Here is a 20396-nt window from a genome sequence, read left to right as displayed (position 1 = left end):
TTGAAAACATTTATAAGTTTCGTATATATTCATTAAAAATAAGTTGATATTGTAAAAAGTGACTCATTTAACTGGCATTTTAAAAGTAAGGATATAAAAATGAGAAAAAAACAAAAAAAAAACAATCTGTGGTTAAAGGCCGTATTTGAATCTAGAGCATCCACAAGCAAATTCAACATCTTAAAGCCGCTGATGTTACATGTTGAAACTCTTAGCTAAAACTTGTGTGCAACGGAGATGCGAGACAAGTTTCAGGTTAGGCATTGTACCGGCTAACATGGTCGGTTTCGTGAAACTTTTTTTGAACTTCCGTTGCGAGAAAAGTTTCAAGAAAAGTAGAACCACCTACTTCTGCAACGGTGGCAGCAATCGCAGTGGTGATAAAAACAGGAGTTTCCCCGTGTAACAACACTTTGTGAAACTGGTCTCGCTCGGTCTTGTTACGCTCCGCTGCGTAAGCGAATCAGAAACCGGCAGAAACACTTTAACATCACCTTCAACGAGAACGAACCAGTTTCGACCTTTCATTTTACACGGTGCAACGCCTTCTGAGACTCGTTTTGCCGCGCCGTTTCACACAAGTTTCAGCTAAAAGTCTCAACGTGTAACAGCGGCTTAAACGACGAGGCCAAGCCAAACTATTCTAAGAATGTCGCTTCTACGTTGCAAAACAATTCAATAGGGAGCTTAAGCAATGACAACGGCGACGGCAACGAGAACGTCATCTCAAAATATAAATTTGCGTTATTTTAATCGCTTCGTGACTATTTCAACGTTTTTAATATGACAAGGGTGTGGTCGGACCGCCACTCCATTTTAGGAGAGAAAATGAAAATTTATCCTCAAGTGCTGACGTTGTTCATAAAACCTCAAACTTGACTATTTCACGTTGTTGTTTTGCTGACGACGGCAAAGAAATGGACAAAAGTGAAAACCGCACGTGCAGGGCGTGCAAAGCTATTGTTTTTACCCACTAAATATGCAAATTCCTGACGTTCTCGTTGCCATCGCCGTTGTCGTTGCTTAAGCTTTCTAATAGTTACGCAAGGACGACTCGACGACGGCTACGAGAACGTTGTCTAAAAATATTATTTCCTGTTACTGTAATAATTTTGCGATTGCTCCAAGTCGCTTGGCAAGGAGAATATGAATCCACATTGTCAGAATAAAATTGGTGAGAACGGTGTGGATATTTAGAGAGAAAATTGAAAATTGATCGTCAGGTGCTCGCGTCCTCCACATGACCTCAACTTTGATCATTTCACGTCGTTGTCAAGACGAGAACGGCAAAGAAATGTATCAAAATGCAAAATGCACGTGCAGAGCGTGCAGAACTATTGTTTTTGCTAATTAAACCCATTGTTTTGTTGCGTTCTCGTAGCCGTCGTCGTCGTCGTCGTCCTTGCTTGCTCCCCAATATTTCTTTACTAAAACATTTCCTACAAGATTCTTTACCAGGAAAAAGCAGACCCTTACGTTTTCGGAAGGGATATTTGTGTAACTTTTGGCACTTGAAAAGGTCACCTAGCAGTTTCGGAGGAGGAAATGGTCGGGTTGGAAGTCCTTAGAAGATAGTAACGTTCAGCTAGCAATTTCTGAAATGAACATATATCGTTCCATAAAATTCTCAGTTTTCAGCTAAGATGTCCGAACAGATCAAATTTCTCCAGGTGATAAAAACATCTCTTTAGACAGTCTGGAGCCTAGAAATCTCACTCAAATTTTGCTTGTTGGGTGCCCTTGACTTGAGTTTACTTGCAACGGTCCCACATCAATACATAATAAAAGCTTCACAACCACTCGTCAATCAATCCACTGTTAAATTGACATTGTGTGAACTTACCTGGCCTCTTCTGAAGAGAGACTTAAGATTTGTGGGTGACATTGCGAGTACCTATAAAGGAATAAACGCGTGGTCAGACCCATGAAACTACAGTAACAATAATAGGGAGCTTAAGCAACGACAACGGCGACGGCAGCGAGAACGTCACGAATTTGCATATTCAGTGGGTAAAAACAATAGCTTTACACGCCCTGCACGTGCGGTTTTCACTTTTGTCCATTTCTTTGCCGTCGTCAGCAAAACAGCAACGTGAAATAGTCAAGTTTGAGGTTTTATGAAGAACGTCAGCACTTGAGGATAAATTTTCATTTTCTCTCCTAAAATGGAGTGGCGTTCCGACTGGTGTCATCTTGAGGAAATACCACACCCTTGTCATATTAAAAACGTTGAAATAGTCACGAAGCGATTAAAATAACGCAAATTTATATTTTGAGATGACGTTCTCGTTGCCGTCGCCGTTGTCATTGCTTAAGCTCCCTAATGAAGGGTAAAAGGAGACACGGGTGGCAATAGAAGAGAGAGAAACAATATAAATGAATAAAAACACGTAGTAACCGTAACAATGACATGGCTGATCCAGTCATATTTATGGGTCTGTCTTATTGTCATATTATGTCGCAGGCTCCTTGCCTATCCGTTTTGGAAGACATTTTGCATTGAAGAGGACTTTGTGATTGCATATATGAGTGGATACCTTTCTCCTTCTAGCTTAGTAATGAGTCAAATGATTATCATTGGTTTGCTACGTTTTACGGCACATTGAACTGAGAGCCTCAGAAGTACCATGGAGAAAATGGCCAATTATGTTCACTTTTACAATGTAGTAGAGAAACGTGGTCAGACCCATGGAACTACAGTAACAATAATGAAGGGTAAAAGGAGACACGGGTGGCAATAGAAGAGAGAGGAACAATATAAATGAATAAAAACACGAAATTTAACTTTAGTAATCGTTACAATGTACATGGCTGATCCAGTGATATTTATGGGTCTGTCTAAATTGTCATAATGTCACAGGCTCCTTTGCATTGCAGAGGACTTTGTGATTGCATATGAGTGGATCCCTTTCTCCTTCTAGCTCATTAATAAGTCAAATGATTATCATTGGTTTGAGTACTACGTTTTACGGCACATTGAACTGAGAGCCTCAGAAGTACCATGAAGAAAATGGCCAATTATATTCACTTTTAGTAGAGAAACGAAAAACATTCATATGCTTGAAAACGTTAGTAGCCTTAAATGTTAAAAAGTGGTCGACTTCAAGCACTTTTTGCACCCATTAAAAGAAGAATAACTGTAAGGCAAAAAAATCATGTAAATTAAACATAAAATGAATGCAACTTAATTGAAAGAGTTAGGATTCAATACCGGATGTTTCGACGCTCCTAGCTTAAGTGTCTTCTTCAGGGGTGATCTACAGTGTAAAGCTGTTTTCTGGAGCTAAACTAAACTTTTCCACAAAATACTTGAGGGCATGACCTTTATTAAGTCCTTATAAGACAAGCTGCAACAATTACTTAACAATAAAATATTTCTAACCTTTGTACAGTTTTCAGCAACAAATTCAAACTGTTCAAGCTTTCCCTGGCATGCTGCTAAATTTAGGAGGCATGACACTCTTAGTTGTTCAAACTCATCTTTGCTATCGTCAGGTAATTTGTCACCAATTAAGATAAGCTGCTTCAGAGCCTGGCTATACCGTCTGGATGCACTAAGTCAATTGCTGGCCTGTAAGAGATTTGAAGACGGATGCAAAGATTTTTGTTTTAATTTTTGTATTTGGGAGCTTTACATTACTTTTACTAATGCCAAGAAGCTACATGTATTTAAATGGAAGGCTATAATTTTATTGCTTATCACCTCTGATCAACAAAATTTTCTCAGAAATCATCCCAAATGTATCGTGTTGTTTTTTGAAATTTGCATTGAACTTTCACTTTTTTATTCACATTGAAAGATGGGAAAAGCGGTCATAGTTTGATTCATGACCAAGCAATGGAGGGGAATGGACCTGATGCCGGGTTGACATCACATATTACTTAGCATCGCTGTTTTCAAAGTACTATCACAATGCACAGCAGTAGGTGATGTCAACCCAGTAATAAACCCACTCCTCCTCCTTGTATGGTCATACAATGTAGATCAAATTACATGTCAACCATTTTTTTTCCACTTTTATGAAGAGTGACTTTGAAGGAGAGTGTTTAGCACACCAAAGAATTAGTGTTAACTAAACAAGTGAAGAGAGTTGTTGAGAGGAAAGGAATGTTTGAGGTGATAGACACTTTAATCATTAATAGGCAGTGGTAAGACCCTTTTGTCCTGAAATATTATTTGTCAAATCAAGTAAAATGTTTGAGTGTAATAAACAAATGTTGAGGAAAATTAGACAAAAAAAAACTACAATTTTATATGTCAGAACGTTATTCATGAGCCTTTAAACTAGGATTCAAGGAGACGGGAGTGGTGAACTGAAGCAAAAATAAATGGAATGACAGGCAAACATTTGTAAAGAAGAGTAGGGAGAAGATATGAAGGAGGTGGGGAGGGGAGGAAAGAGGAAGAGAGAAGAGTTAAAAAATTGTTTGGCAGGGAAAAAGGGAAAAAAACGATAGAAAACTGGAGAAACATTAAGCATTCTGAATTGAGCTTTAGTCAGACATTAATTAATAGGGTTAGCTAGGGAAAGTTTAATTCTAATAAATAAACATAATTTATACCTTAAAGCAGTCTGTTCCTTTGGCTTTGTGGTGCTTTGCAACTGTTACCTTTTCTTCTGGAGTAGTATGCCATGGGTCTTTTGCCTGCAATAATAAAAAAAAAGAATTACAGAAATCGATCAAAATTGTCTGACTGTATAGCAATTAAAAAGGTGGTCAAAAGGAGAACAACATTATCCACTGCATAAATCCCCAATAAGCAGTCAAGTGTGTGATGTCTATTATCAGATGATCTCTGGCAGGTTCACTGGCATCAAAGCCAACCTACACCACTGTATGAAGAGGAGAAAGGAGGAAGACAGATATAAGCTCAGCTAGTCAATTTTACTTGCAGTCTTGAGGATGAAATTATGAAGGGCATGGCTCAACAAGATCAGGCCAAAGGAATATATAAGGCACCTCAACCAGTTGCTACATATGGCTATTGCCCATTAAATTGATGAGGAGGGAAACTTGATTACCTGGAAGAAAGCCCGTTTGAGAATGACTAAAACTCAGCCTACATGCCATGATGCATTGTACTTTACTACAGGTTGAGGTGGACACTACACTTGAGTCTGCATCCCTGTTAACTCAGGGACAAGTGAGGAAATGTGTTATACATTTCTCTACAACGTCATACTTTTGATGTAAAGGGGATAAGAAGAAGAAGAAGGAAAAGACGAGATTAAATAAGAATAAGAACGAGAGCAGTGATTCTCCCTGGACAAGTCAAGCAATTGCCTCTTATAAACACATGAACCATTCTGAGGCTACCAAGGGAGCCTGAATTTTTTGGCTACCACTGGATTCGAACCCATGATCTCTGCGATGAATGTGCAATGCCATGACAGTACCAACTGAGATCATTTATTCCTGTGAAGAACTCTATGAAAATGAATGCATATTTGAAGTGCGGGTTATAGACGAATGAGAGAAATGATCCTTGCACTTTAATGGCTGGACATTTTAAGCAATTGTTTCTCATAGACACCTGACAAATACTGTTATGCCTGCAGGTGGATTCACCAAGTCCTTCACAGGAACAAAATAAGCCCAAGAAATTGACCTGGTCCCAGCTGAGTGGCTTCATAGCTCAGTTGGCAGAGCAATGCACCAGCATATTAGAGGACATGGGTTCCAATCCTGCTGGCAGGAGTGACCTGCCTTTTTTAGCCTAAGAAGAGACAATATTATTGTTGCTTAAATTGTCTATAGCCCACACTTCAAATATACATTCATTTCTTCAAAAATATTTAAAGAAACTTGGTGGTGTTCTACATTAATTTAATTCTTACAGCTACATGTATATTTTCCAGTGGATGATGCTATCCACCCTGGGGTACATAGAGAGTAGCCTAAAGGGGAGATAGGCCTTCGGTATTGGGTGATACAAAGACTGAAACAACATTAATAATGTTCTCCTTGCAATAAAGTACTAGTCGCTAAGAATTGTGTCAATACTGATCTACCTTTAAAAATGAAAGGAGCTCAATTTCACACCACAAGTCACCATCCGAAAAACTGGCAAATTCCAGGTTACCATTTTCCTTTTTGTAGGGTATGGCACAGACTTCCTTGGTGTGCATGCATTCTAAACATTTGTCAATGGTCTCTGAAAACTCATTGTCTCTTGGAAAAAAAAAATTATAATTTATAAAATCAGTCATTATTTTACAGTGAAGAATATATCTTTCAATGGTTTTTCATACAATACAGCTTTAATACATATAGGACAAGATTTGTATGATCATTCTACCTTAAAATCAAAAGAGCTGCAGCTTCCCACTGTTTCACACACTCCATTTGTGGTGTTTGTGGATATCATTCATTGACCAAATGAAGAAATATTGGAATATTGTGTAAGGAAACCCTTGTAACCATGGCACATAGTGATACAAAGAGTTGGATTTTGGTGCATCTGAAGTAGCCAACAAAGCAAGTGCATGGTGGCTGCCAGATAGAGATGAACCACAACACAATGAAATCCTTGCCCCAACCTCTTTGCAATTACACTATGTGGATTCTTTAATATCCAATGGTGTAATATAACAACAAGGGTTGCAACAAGGGCCTATGTGTGTATATTCATTTATTACCTGAGAGGAATGTCAAGATTTTAGAAATTCAGATTGATGAACATTACTTAAACAGCAACCAAAACATGGGTGTGTACCTTCATGAGAAGACTTAAAAAATCTCACCATTTAAGTAAGCGTCACGCTTCTCAAGGTAGTCTTTAGATATCCGCCTTATGATGCTCAGTCTTGCTCAGGCTGGGTACTAATGAAAACCATGAGGTGCGCGATAGTCTTTGCACATCTGACATATGTCGTCATTCAAAATGGTGCAGAAAATACAGACAGCAGACGAAAAAAAAATCTCCAATAAGGTTACCCTAGAAACCACAGGACACCCAAGATTATGAACTGCATTCTCCTTCATCGAACGCAATTAAGTTAGAACTTTCTCCTCAATTATTTTAAGACCCTCAGTGTTTATCCAGACGGGGTAAGGAATTGCTACCTCCTGCATGGTAATCTGATATACTCTGCCACCCTGGCCAATCAAAATTTGCTTGTAGACTATTTAACATAATGTCCATCTACTCTGGGATTCATGAATTGACCCCCATTTAATCTATTTTCAATTTAACTGGTGCAAACATCTGTGCCCCTTGGACACTGTGTTCCATTTTAATCTGCACCCCTCTTCCCCCCCCCCCCCCCCCTCCCTCCCCCCCTCCAGCCCCCTGCAGGTACTGGAAAGCATTTTTTTGAATTTTTAGTTTTCCTTGTCCTGTAAATTTTGCTTTACGTAAGCTGTGCTCCGATACCTGCAGAAGGAAGAGGTCAAGGAACAGTTTCATCAAAGAGGCTGCCAAAATTTAAATCTCAAATGCACCGATAAAGTGACTCTTCCGATTTTAGGGGCTGCAGGTAAAAAAAAAAGTGGGGTAAGGTAAGCTTACAGAATAAATTAATATTTCGCCTTATGAAAGCACACTACGACACACTAAATTTAGAAATTTCTCTTTAGAATGGCCTACATATTTACCTTCGCCGATCACAAAATCTTTTTCGCTTGTATGTGACACAGAATCATCTTGATAAAATATTTTCAGTTTTACTATACAAAGACAAAATTATATTAACACTTGAGAAAATCATGCTTACATAGCTACATGCAGACCAATGATATGTTGCCAAAACTAACTCTCTCATCAAGACGTTTTGAGCGACCAAATTAAAAACGCAAAGAAAAAGAAAAGACAAAATAACAAATAACCTTTGCACAAGGAGCCGTAGTTGGGTGTTTCTAATCCAATTCCTTTTCGAATTATAGTTCTTGGGAACGCGAGGCACCACTATCGTCCACCATATTCCACCTTTATCATCCGCCATTTTGGAATCTTCAAAGCTTTCATTTGATTGGCTTTTGGAAAGAAAGTTGGCCAATAGCAATTGACGTTTCACGTCCTGTAAAATCGAAACAACATGCAGACTTCCCAAGAAAGAGTAAATTTCCGCAGATTTTATGGCTGAAACGAGCTGTGAATATGGTCCGGCATTTGGACATCAATTACGTGTTTAAGCATCCTTTTGAGAAAGTTACTCGCGCTTACTTCAAGAAGGTAATGAAGTTGCCCCTGTCGATCGGTGTCCATGCCTTGTTAATTTCTCTCAGTCACTTTAAGCTCGGTGTCTGACGTTTGCAGACTGCAGACTAACCCTAAATCACAATTATTGAAAGCTAACCGTTTTAAAATGGGTTCTTAGACTTAAATACTGTTTATCAGCGCTATTTGAAATGGATGCTTAGACTTAAATACTGTTTATCAGTGCTATTTGTAGCAGTCTGCAGTCTGCAAATGTCAGCTAGACACCGCTTTAAGCATAATAGGCTTATTGCATTTCCTTTTCCATAATTAACAACTTCGCTATGGAAAGTTGTGACGACTCGGGCTGAAATGAAATTCTAAACTGCTTTTCAAGGGTGGACATGTTGTTTTTTAATTTAGCAAGCTCTAGAGATTAAGGATTGCTAGGTTGGGGACACTCTGAGGGCTTCATTATTTTTTACTAGTGTTTTCTGAAGAAATCACCTCATTATACAAGCACCTGACAACTGCAGCAAATCTTAATAACTATTCATAAAAGATTGAATAATTTGGCAACTCTCAATTCATATTCATATCAAGATTGACATTAAGGTAGCTAAAAGAAAGGTAAACATTCTTACATGGTTATTAATAATTATTGTCCAGTGTTGTCTTGTTTCTGACTTGCCAACCTGATGCAAAATTGAATTTTTACCCCTAAAGGAAATGTGGGTGGGGGATCGGACTGGTGATGGATTTATATACCATACATATCACATGCAGTCTCATGGTGGTTTCAGCTCCAACTAATGTGTATACCCGAAAAAAATTCGCCAAAATACCCAAAATTTATCCAAATATACGCAAAATTAATGTAAACATTGTATACTGTATACCTGAAATTCAAAGAAAGTGCTATACCGAATACCAGTATTGAAGCTGCAATATACCCTATACCGGATTTAAAAAGCCCCTGTATACCATATACCCAAAAACCCTGGCCGACCTTGTTGAGTGTTGATTACCAGGATTTAAGGTTGTAAGGCGGGCCTATGGTTCGTTGTCCTTATCCGAGAAAACTTGAAAGTCTAACCATTTGCAAATGAAATTTAATACAAAGACAGCACTTTCCCCTCAGTTATTTAAAGACCCTTCTCAAGTGTTGGTGTGACTGTTCTAAATTTGAATCTGTGATATCCCACATGAAAGTCTGATGCTCAACCAACTGAGCCACTGATCCTCGGTCATCCTTTTATCATCCTTTTCACAGAGATCTTTGATCACAGGGGGTGATACTTATCAGATTTTACTATGGCTGATGGCAGACAATTCTAATTTACTAGTCAACTTGGGGTGTCCTGGGACAGAGTAAAGTCTGGCCGGTTTTAAGGCCAGTTTAAGTGTCAAAAGGGTTAATTAATGGGGATCGTTTTTAGTGAAAGATGAATAGCATGTGACATTTTCACATTTTTATCATGTACACAGTATTCTTGTGGAAAGGAGACAAATGTAACAGCCATAACAGTCTTGGAACATAAAATAGGTAAATAGATAAGTACATGTAGCATTTATATTGTTTCTTTTTTTTTTTAATGAACACAAAGGCAGATATCTGTTTACTCCTGATAGGCTAACAAACATCAGGAAATCAAAGGTAGCCAGCCCGTTCTATGTTCTCAGTCAGAACAAGTCCTAGGGACTCATCAGAAGCATAAAGGGCACAGCTCATAACATCAAGTTAAAAGCATATTGATAAGGCACCTCTGGCAGCCACTATACAGTCCATGTAGCTTGATCTCAGCGTCACAGCCAGATGTAATTAGCTGTGAATAGAATAAGGGGAAAACCGCAGTACCTGGAGATAATAAAGCCCTTGAGACAGGTTGAGATCGTTCAATTTAGGTCCAGTGGTTATGGCGTTGGGTTTTCATGCAGTTGTCCCGAGTTCAAATCTCATTCAAACCTGGTTTGGATTTGCTTTTTCATTGTAAATAGCTAAGTGGTTGCCTCCTGCCAGATGGGGTTCTTAATCATGTTTGTGTTAAGGTTGAATTTTGTTTGAATTGTTTCTTACAGATTATTAAAAGTGGGTTTCCTGTTAACTAGAGTGATAGCTATGTGCACTTCCACTATAAACAAAGCATTTACATTTACATTTTTTTAGTTCAGACCTCACATATGATGGGAGGCTAAAATCTTGCATGGTAATCAAACCCAAGACTCATAGATGAGAACTTTTCACTTCACGAAATCTGGTTGACAAAAGTTATTTCTCATCCAATTCACTTCACGAAATCTGGTTAACAAAAGTTATTTCTCATCCAATTACATTATTTTAGCAGATCAGATAGGTTTTTTTTTTGTTTTTTCAAAATACTTCAGCGAATGATAAAAAATGGTCAGCAACCTCTCCCTTTGTTTTTTGGAATGGAAAATTGATTACTCCCAATGAACTAACACCTGATCCATTGAAAAGTGACAAAGTAACCATAAAACCATGTATTGCAACTTTTCAAGTCTCTTTGTTTATAGACCCAGAAACTGCAGAGGAATATGTAGTGAGAAGAGGCGAATGTGTCAATGTTTTACCAGGAATTCTGAGAAAGGTACAGTAACTGTATTAAGGAGAATCCTATGTATAATGAGTTCTAACTTATATTCTGAAAAATATAGATGTAACAATGAATAATTCGTTGTGTTATTCTTTTTGTCAGGCCAAACATTTTAGTCTAAAATTGTGTGAATCCATCTTTTTAGTTTTGTCCTTTTGGAAAGATTGAAGTAGAAGAGGAAGCATGGCTAAATAAAAAAGAAAAATATTTACGCCTTCATTGTTATAATCTGACATGGTCGAAGTATGCTTCTCTTGAAGAGTTCAGTTGTTACAGAACTTGTGAAAATAACCCTGACTGGTATGTATTGTTCACTCTGGTTGGTAAGTCTTCAAAAATAACTGACAACATCACAAAATCTGTCTGTGTCATTAAAGCGGAAAGCTGGTTGGTGTGTGCTTATTAAATAACTATCATGATTTTTGAGGAAATTTAGCCCTGTATCGTTCCACCTGGCTCTAAAATGGGAATTTCCGGTTGAAATTTACTTTCCCGAGTAAGAATCGATCCTTTGTATTGAGATCTTGCAGTGTATCTAGGAGTCTACATGTAGATCGTAAAAATATTGCCACAAATGAATTTTTGGTGCACATTTTGTCATGTCCCATTGCTCTCAGTGAATCTTTGACCTTATATTGCCTTAATATGTGAGTTTACGCAGCAATTACATTATCTTGAACAATGACTAGACAAAAAAAAATTATTTAGCTTTAATGTATAAAGATGAATTGTTCGGAATATTTGTTTTATATTTGGTGCATTTCCTTGCCGTTCTCTTCCTAATAACAGTGTTACTTAATGGCCAAATTTGAGGTCGTGTTGAGGGAGTAATTCTTTAGCTATTCCAGACTGCCATATTTTCATTGGCCCCTACGATGAATAGCTGCTTTTGTTATCAGGGCTTGGTGTATTATTGTATCATCTGTTTTTTCGTCCTTCAATCCCATACCGCTTCTGGAAAGCTACAACGGGGTCTCTCTGTGGAGGAGGTGTGCATAATATTTAATACTCTCTTTATATTTTCAAATAATGAACATTCTTGTAGTCGCTCTCAACGTTCTGGCTTATGCTCCAAAACTTGAGTTGGTGGAAATTAACACTCCATGAAATTAAGGTAATCAAAATTTTAGCGATTCGCGTTAATTTCCTGTAACAAAGTCGTCGTCGTCTGATTTGACAAAATGGCCGAAAACGCATCTTAAAGAACTAAAGGCTCTTTTTCCCGGATTCCTTAGATTATTAGAATCCCCAGGCAGGAGCCGTCTTAGACTCTTTTTCCCGGAAAATCATTCCCGGGCATTCCAAGAAATTGCTGCCGCGGCGAAGAAAGACTATAGAGACATTGGATTGCGCTCGTTTCGCCCAAACTGAAAACCCATTCGCCCAAAGGGAAATTCCATTCGCTCTTTATTAAGATCTGCACGTGTTTTTTTCCTGGTTCGCTTAGGACAATATTTGAACAGCGTGGCACCATCAGTGTCTTTGGAATTGGCTCCTTGCTTGGTGGAATGTTTGAAACTTTTGCATACACATTTTTTCAACGTGAAGCTGAAAAGGTGAGGACGAAGTAGCAGCGCGACCACTGCTTGCACTTTGTGTTGTAAGAATTCTGGCTTAGCACAGTAATGAAATTGGACTTACCTGAAAGACCAGGTTTGAAACCGCAGCTGTCGAATCTATTTATCGGCCCAGCTCCCTCTGATTCATTTTACCGACAATAAAGTGGTAGAGCCTCCGAAATGGCAAGGAGAAGACATAGGTTCGACTTGTAACCAGCTATCCGGCCATCACTAAGATCAATGGACTTAAATTACGTACTTTATTTTAGTGTCAAGTCTTGTAGCGCGGGGGCACTAATTTGGTACACTATACTTTGAAGGCCCGTCCACACTAATGCGTTTTCGAAAACCTCCCCTCTCAAAAACTTAATTTCGGCTCCCTGAAAACGGATAAGAAGATCTACGTCCACACTAATGACTGAAAACGGAGTTCTAAAGATGCGTTTTTGTTACCAGGCTATGCGTGCACAGTTTCTTTGCCCTAATGCGCCTGTGTTCGATAGCGCCAGCAAAACTATCGGTACGTTTTGGCGCCAAAAGTGAGGCATCCACATGATTATGACGTCACATGTATTCGAAAACCTCCGTTTTCACACTAGAACGATAAATCTCCGTTTTCAAAAGTGCCCACTTTCAAAAGCGTATTAAAGAAACCTCCGTTTTCGTGGATCACCGGTTTGAAAACGTCCGTTTTGGATCGTTTTTTGTGTGGACGGTCAAATATAAACTGAAGTTTTCGAAAATGCATTAATGTAGACGGGCCCTCACTGTGTGGACCCGAGGGAAGCAGAGTCCTGGGTTTTTCCCGAGACGAGGTCGAGGAAAACAACAGGATTCGAGGGGAAACATAACTAACTTTTCCCGAGTGACCAGACAATGAGTGCCTTGTTATTATCAATCACAGTTCTCGTTTTGTTCATTGAAAGTCTAGGGATACAACAATATACTTTGAAACCAAATCAAACTGAACTCAACTCGAATCAAATTAATCTATGATTTTTGAGAAGAGGGGTAAACTGGAGTACCCGGAGAAAAACCTCTCGTAGCCCGTTTCTCGAAAGTCCCGAAAACTTTTCGGGACCGGAAAGCCATTTGTGAAACTGCCAACAAACTAACATCAGAAGAAAGCTTAATAAACGTGGTTTACGATGAAAATAATTGTGTTTTCCTTTTAGAAAGCGTCAGGAGGCGCTAAGAAGTGAAACCACCGAGGGTTCTTCTATTGAATTTGAGCGAATTTATAGGGTATGTAGATTTGACCGATTTTCGTGAAATTTCACCAAAACCTTCCAGAGATGATGACAAACGAAAGTGTGTCGAGAAATTCTGATATTGAAAATATTTTTCCGGTGGGATCGCGCAACACGTCTCGCATACATTTAGCTACTCCAACCTGCGGATGCGGATATCGAGACAACCAATCAGAATATCGAAAAAGCCTGAAACTAGCGCCCGTACGAATTTTTCCCGAACGACACCCGCGAAGTTGGGAAGTAACCTTAACGTGTTTTCACGGTAACAAAAAGAAAAATAACTGTGAAGTTTAACGACTTAAATCCTCTCCGTTCTTGAAATACAAAGGGAATCGCGAGACCCGAAAATGGCCCGTAAAGTTTCGGGACTTTCGAGAAACGGGCCCCTGAGGAGAGAACCCATATATGACGCCGACTCTTGGAATCGAACCCGAGTCACATTGGTTGGAGGCGTGTGCTATCATCTCTCCGCAAACCATCCTCCCCAAACTGTGCTCGCCACTAGTAAACTCGCCAGCAAATATGAACCCGAAGTCGCCACCACAAGTGATAAAAGAGCAAACAGCTTACATTTTACCTGCTTCAGTGTAGACCTTCTTCACCAAGAGGGCAGGCTGGTCACAATCCAGTTCAAGTATATACCTGAGGATAAACTTTAAAAAATAAAGAGACGCAACTATCGCATGGTACAGGCTCGACGTTTTACTTATTAGGACGAATTTAACAACAATTGAACTTATGCTTTTCGATTACTGAAGTTGTGTTCAGGCATGAATGTGCCTGATGACCACGAAGATTTACAATAATCGCAAATGTATGATCAGTTAAGTTTTGTGTTGATTTCGACTACCACAGAGCAGTTTCCATACAGATATAGTAAAAGTACGTTAAAAGGTTTCTGAAATAACAAAGGTCGTGATTTTTTACTTTGCAGGGCTTTGGAATAATGGAAGATCTTTTAATGACAATGAATCAAAGATGTACTGAAAGTTACAATGGTGAATACTGGAAAGAAAATTCTTGTGACGATTAACACTCGAGAAGTTTGTATGGTTGTCATTATGTTCCATGTCAAAATTGAATGAAATTAAAGATAGCTGTAAAAGTAAAAGTGTTTCAAACTAATTTGATCGAAAGTGAGATGTTCCAAGATTTTGATTCAGCCGGCGTTGGACGAGCAGAGGAGCGCGAGCAAATGCAGGACGCTTCGTTTTCCCGACAGAATCGAGCTGTAAGATCCACCTTTTGTGTCAATGTTGCAAATAGAATTGTTAATTGTATTGAAATGAGCTTTTGGCCAAACTCTCGACGAAGAAAGCCCTTTAAAAGGGACGCACCCATGAGCTGGTGTGTGGACCGGAAACTGACTGGGAACGACAGTTAAATCAATACGTTCAGTCTCGCTCAGTTTATTTGATTATAGTAAATGACAAAAACAAAAATAAAGCCATTATCAAGAATAAAAACATGAAAGCATTACATTAAAAAAAATTCCCAAGAGTGACGGAAACTACGCATACTGCGGGAGGGAAAGATAGATATGAAAGACTACATAGCGCATCCTTTTGCAAGCTTCACAGCATTGATAAAGCTTTTGTACGGTGCCACTACCAGCTGCTGTATTGAATAAGTCTTCCAGTATCGTGCCTGCGATGGCAGGTAAGTTGGAATTGACGCAGGAATCCGAGCGAGGTACAGCCGGGCTGTCAGTCCAGAGTACAGCGCTTTTTCTAAGTCTGCCCAGGTTGTTTTTGTCCAATCGATGCCAAGCTTCGCCTTGATTTCATTCCAGTACTTTCTAAGCCTACGTTGAGTTGTGGTTTCGACATGACCAATTCTATCGACCTATTTAAAGCAAGAGGATAAACGGAAGGTAAAATACATTTACTTCTTGACTTAGAACGCAGTGAAAACTAAAAGATGACCGGAAACCGTTACTTCATGATAGTAAAGTAAAGATCTCGTTCAGTGGACCCATTCTTGCCAGTATAAGCACAGGCCCCCCAAGCTCAGTGTGAGGGAAAGCCAACGTGGCCTACAATTATATACGGATTTGTATGGGAATCCCGAGAAAAATCTTAAGAAGATAATAGTATGAAAAATCTTCGGTTGCCAACAGTATTATACAAAACCGTTGGCAATCAAGAAATTCAAAAATGGCTCAAATCGCGTTGAATCTGAAAAAAGAAAAACAACAAGAACAAACAAACAAAACAAAACAGAAATGATGCGACCCGCAATGGCAATAAGGTAAGGCTTTTAACTGAGAATATGTTCATATAATTATCTTCGTAAGTCTTGAGATTCCCATAAAAATCCCTATATGTTGTCTTTCTCTCAGCTGAGCTTGGGCTGCCTGTGGTATAAGGCGTTAACTTTGTTACGATTCAATTTAAAGTGGCAAATTGCAAAATATTTGAAGTCTTTAAACAGTTTTGCTTTGAACACTGAAGAAAATCTAAAACGCTTCTCTTGGAAAACAAATACTCGTCCGGAAAGCGACCATTCCTTCGATTCCTTCCTCTAGTAAAATATCTTTTTTCTTAATTTTTGCACGTGTAAGGTAAAGTCCGCTACGAGACTAGAAGGCCCACCAGGCCGGCACTTATCTCCGGTTTCTGTAGCATGAAGCGACTAGGATTACCCCCCCCCACCCCAACTCCACACTACAACGGAACAACACTGGGGAGAATTGAGTTCTACCTGTGTATTGACATCTCCAAATGATTAGACCCTCTAGTGTTCTCGGACATTGACTTTAAATCGTCGGCCCCTTCTCACATCCCTTTTCTTTTCATAATCTTGTGTGACGTAAAAGAACCCACACAGTATTCGCAAATAGTAGGGCATACGTACGGAGTCACGTTTCCCGGTGTTGGGGTCTGTTCTCTGTGGTATAGTTGAGGGCCATAAAGTTAGAGAACTCTAAAAGGTTGATTGCGTCTTCCTCTCTAAATTAACTTTTGTTAAGTTTCCTTTTGTTTTCAAGTGCTTAGCTTATTAGTTTTTGATCTTGTTTCAAGTATCCTTGCTATGAGATCGCTTGGGTTTTTTTTTTTTCCCAAAACATTTGTCACTCTGTGAAAGATTTAGTGATCAACGCTGTGCAGCCTGTATCTGACATGCGCATGACTCTTTACCTGACTGTGACAACTGTAGCCGCGCTGAGTCGCCATGCATCCAATCTTCCCCCAGCGATTAATTATAACTGTTATTGCAATTGTCCCTTCTTAAAAGTGAAAAAGTAGTGTCTTATCATCATGTCGTGATTCATTACCTGCCAAATACCGCCGTAATAACCTCTTCTGTAGGTACGACGGTCTTGTCCGTATTTTGACTCAACCCATGCTATGCGACACAAAAACTGGTGATCATATGGAAATATGCCAAGCTCGTTTATCTTGACCACGACAGCTTCAACAACAGACGGACCTTTGGCTTTCTCTGTGCAGATCAAGTTTAAGCAAGTCTCTGCTCTGCTTCCGGAGAAAAGCTGGCCCGTAAGAGCCGTAACGATAACCAACGCCAGAAACATGATCTGTTTAAAAAAGGGGATAAGAATTAAAGCCAACATGACGCGCGCCGAAGCTTACGACTGAGAATGTAAGAATGTAATCTAAACATATAGCCTCGCGATATTCTTATTTTTTTCTGATTACTACAAGTCTTTGACCTTGGAAAGTGTGCACCAACCTCCCAGAAGCGAAATTGTTATGAACGGTGTGAATGTTCTGAAAAATTAAAATTTTATCGTTACGATGAATGTGTTAGATGGATGGATGACCTATATATTTAGCATAGGTTTTCATATATCGGGAAAATCCCAAACGATCGGGGATTTCGCAGTTTCCCTACTGTCCCAGATTTTCGCGACTAATGCAAACCATAAATCAAAGACATCCCCGATAATATGGGATGGTCGGGGACGAATCGGGAAAATAGGAAGCGTTTCTATTTGCCCAACGTGTCCCAGATTTTTGCGATCGTCGGCGATCATTTCCGACAAATTTGTACTGTCGGAGACGCCGGCGCGCGATTGCTTTAGATCGTTACTAGCTTGCGTAGCAGGCGTTTCCAGCGGGAGAGATGCAAATTCTCTCGCCCCACTTTTCGCGCGGCCAGAACGGTCTTTCACGTCCCCCCACGGAAACTAAACGATTGCTACGCAGGCTAGCTCGTTACCAATCCTTTAAATTGCAACTTTTCAGTTTTTTGCGCACTACCCACTTTCCGCGAGGAAAATCGGAGAATCTTGGACAGGCGTCTGGTAATTTTCCGATACTCGGCAAATTCTGGGACGGTCGGGAAACTACGAAATTCGCGCTCGTCTGAGATTTTCCCGACATATGAAAGCTAAACTTAAGCACGATAAAAAATTAAAGCTACAGAGCTTGTATAAAATATTAAAATAAAATACTGGAACAAATTAAAATAGTAAGCTATAGTGACAGTAAAACAAGCTCGCTATTAAAATCTGGTATCTGTAAAATATGTTAATACATGCTAAAGTAGTTATTCAATTAAATATAAAATCGCTATTTCTGTGGGATAAGATGAAAACAATTTTAGTGTAAAGTGAGTTTATTTGGGAAGCGAACAATATTTCTGTAACTGGTTCCTGGCTAACCAATTTATTGCTACCACTTACTAGTTTGAAGATTGTTTACATTACTCATTAACACGAACAGTTTTCCACTATAGATCGCTTTAATCTAACCCAAAATCATTCAGATAGTGAAAAAAACTTAATATTTATTAACCATTTCCTTGGCTTTTGTGTTTGTTAAGATTATGATTACCCTGTTTTGATTGGTCACTCAACCTTATTGTGTAAATAGTTCACCCTGAAGTCAAAATAGATACATTTCGTTTCCGAGGAAACAAAAAATAAGCAGTGTTTCGTTTCCGGACTGAGCAGCTCTTGGGATGATGAGAAATATCCATAGCGGCCCGTTTTGTTCCATTGTAGGAGTTACCAGGAGTACTTATTGGAGTCCTAGGCTTTTTTCTTTGTTTCGATATTTTTAATTTTCAGCATTACCCCTGGGAAAATCCAGTTACAGCGCTTTCAATACCATTCTCGTCACCAGAGCCTTGGATCTACCCAAGGCTCTGGGAAACTCTATGTCTGCGCCGTAGGGTTCTTATAGCCAAAACTTTGCTATTTGAACCTTATGGCGCCTGTTCACTTCTCTTGCTAACATGAAGGCACCAATTAAGGACGCTTTTGATTGTTCTTCACGAATACTAACGAGAAGACACTTTTTTTCAGGGTTCCTCAGAGCTCTACTCTCCCTTTGTCAAGAGAAGAGCTCTGGAGTCGAGATTCCTTCAATACCACTCAACTCAGTCCCCTCTGTTTTTGTGTGACACGTACGACAGGCAACCCAGTTTACGCTCACGGAGCGTCCAGATTTATAATTCTCTTCGACATGTTGAGAAAAAGTATAAAATATTTTAAAATCCCAGCGTAGAAACTTGTAAAGCATATGGTTACTGGTTTTGATTGGAGTCAACGCCTTAACAACGGTTTTGAAAGTGAAGTATTCTACGATCGCAGTCAACCATATGGTTGGGTCACCGAATGTGGACTTTACCTGTTGTAAGAAAGGAAAGGAAAGGAAAGGAACTTTATTTAAGTGCCTATTCTTCTAGGGCTGTAGAGCACTAATCGGGGACACTGTAAATTGAAATTAACAAGTTAACGCAAATGAAATCAAATGTTGGTTTTTGAGGAGAGGGGAAAACCGGAGCACCCGGAGAAAAACCTCTCGGTGCAGAGTAGAGAACAAACAAACTCAACCCACATATGACGCCGAGTCTGGGAATCAAACCCGGGCCACATTGGTGGGAAGCGAGTGCTCTCACCACTGCGCCATCCCTCCACCACGCGCCATCCCTGCACCACCACCGCCATCCCTGCACCAGAATTTGTTACAATGTGGAAAACCTGGGATACTTGCATACCTGAAAGTTCTTCTTCAATAAAATTGATCACTTTTGCACATAGATCATGCTTAAGGTAGCCGGATGGACTTAATAATAATTTCAATTTATAAGAAACTTTATTCTGCTAATTAATAACCCCAGATTCCCCTTAGAGTTTTAATTTACCACTAGGCTTTGTGATGTTATTTTATTTCGCTACAATTTTAAAATTACCATGATTTCATTTTCATTTTCGCGCTATTGTCAGTCTTCCTGCGGTATCATATCTTTTGCTCGAGAACACGCGCTCTCGTCTGATACAGTGTACGTAGGTAATAGGAAATAAATATCTTCCTTGCAAGAGTCAATCTTTAAATACTTTTTTTCTTTTACAGAACATTCTTGTTGTACAAATTCCTTAGAAATGCAACTAGAACCCGAGATAGCCCGTGCACAGGCTCTCCATTTAGGTTGTTCAGTTATTCAGTCGATTTGCTCTTCAAGGTCGCGCGGTCAAAATTGACTTTGACCTCGCGCCATTGAAGAACAAATCGACGTGATCATCTGTTGAAATAACCTAAATGGAAAGCCTGTGTGCAGGATAGAGCATGAGATTAAATTGAGAAAAAAAATCGCAACGATAGAGTCCCTTCCCATTTATGTAGTACACGTGCACGCACAATATTTACACGGTTGGCTAAAAAAATGGAAGACGAAATTGTATTCAGCCCACCTTCTAACGGCTTCACTTGAAAGACTTGAAGACTACAGTTGCCGAAATTTGATCGGAAATAAAGCGTGTTACCAAAATCATCCATGGATTTCAATTACTCCGAGCTTACCTAGGTGACGCTCTGTTAAGGTGGTTTTAGTCATCTCTTATCCCTAAAATTTCGGGGGC

General features: G+C 39.3%; 2 protein-coding genes and 1 long non-coding RNA gene across 6 annotated transcripts in view; 1 reads left to right on the top strand and 2 right to left on the bottom strand.

Annotated features, from left to right (window-relative positions):
* Window positions 1-7949, bottom strand: part of LOC138042162 (peptidyl-prolyl cis-trans isomerase D-like) — a 10630-nt gene extending 2681 nt beyond the window's left edge. Inside the window, exons 1-7 of one of the 3 annotated variants that reach the window (XR_011130931.1) lie at window positions 7831-7949; window positions 7600-7671; window positions 6747-6825; window positions 6015-6174; window positions 4564-4647; window positions 3383-3571; window positions 1844-1894 (exon numbers count right to left, since the gene is read on the bottom strand). Coding sequence is in view for 2 of the 3 variants with exons in the window: in XM_068887974.1 (XP_068744075.1) it covers window positions 1844-1885 (42 nt within the window). In the remaining variant the exon portion in view is untranslated. Of the gene's footprint in view, window positions 1-1843; window positions 1895-3382; window positions 3572-4563; window positions 4648-6014; window positions 6175-6746; window positions 6941-7599; window positions 7672-7830 lie in introns of all 3 variants that reach the window. The other 2 variants (XM_068887974.1, XM_068887975.1) reach the window with 2 other exon arrangements.
* An 8-nt stretch (window positions 7950-7957) lies between these two features.
* On the top strand, window positions 7958-14678 carry LOC138042151 (PRELI domain-containing protein 2-like). Of its 2 annotated transcripts, XM_068887956.1 has the most exons (8): window positions 7958-8176; window positions 9629-9686; window positions 10676-10749; window positions 10901-11055; window positions 11655-11744; window positions 12203-12311; window positions 13490-13559; window positions 14502-14678. In XM_068887956.1, the coding sequence occupies exons 1-7, from the start codon at window positions 8102-8104 to the stop codon at window positions 13514-13516; spliced, it is 588 nt and encodes a 195-aa protein (XP_068744057.1). In that variant the 5' UTR covers window positions 7958-8101; the 3' UTR covers window positions 13517-13559; window positions 14502-14678. The 2 variants fall into 2 exon arrangements, with proteins under 2 accessions (XP_068744057.1, XP_068744058.1); XM_068887957.1 differs by lacking the exons at window positions 11655-11744; window positions 13490-13559 and having other exon boundaries at window positions 7986-8176.
* Window positions 14679-14960: 282 nt separating this feature from the next.
* On the bottom strand, window positions 14961-17104 carry LOC138042177 (uncharacterized). The gene is made up of 2 exons (XR_011130951.1): window positions 16845-17104; window positions 14961-15412 (listed from the first exon to the last, which is right to left on the bottom strand). It is a non-coding gene; the product is annotated as an uncharacterized lncRNA (long non-coding RNA).
* Between the last annotated feature and the right edge of the window lie 3292 nt (window positions 17105-20396).

Source organism: Montipora capricornis, chromosome 3, assembly GCF_036669925.1.
Source record: "Montipora capricornis isolate CH-2021 chromosome 3, ASM3666992v2, whole genome shotgun sequence".
Taxonomy (NCBI): Eukaryota; Metazoa; Cnidaria; class Anthozoa; order Scleractinia; family Acroporidae; genus Montipora; species Montipora capricornis.
The sequence above is the reverse complement of the archived record's forward strand: the minus strand, read 5'-3'. Positions and strand labels throughout refer to the sequence as shown.

Coding starts and splice junctions, on each gene's coding strand:
- LOC138042151 (XM_068887956.1), top strand. CDS start 8,102: ATGGTCCGGCATTTGGACATCAATTACGTGTTTAAGCATCCTTTTGAG. Junction 8,177..9,628: donor CTCGCGCTTACTTCAAGAAG/GTAATGAAGTTG, acceptor TCATGTACACAG/TATTCTTGTGGAAAGGAGAC. Junction 9,687..10,675: donor AGTCTTGGAACATAAAATAG/GTAAATAGATAA, acceptor CTTTGTTTATAG/ACCCAGAAACTGCAGAGGAA.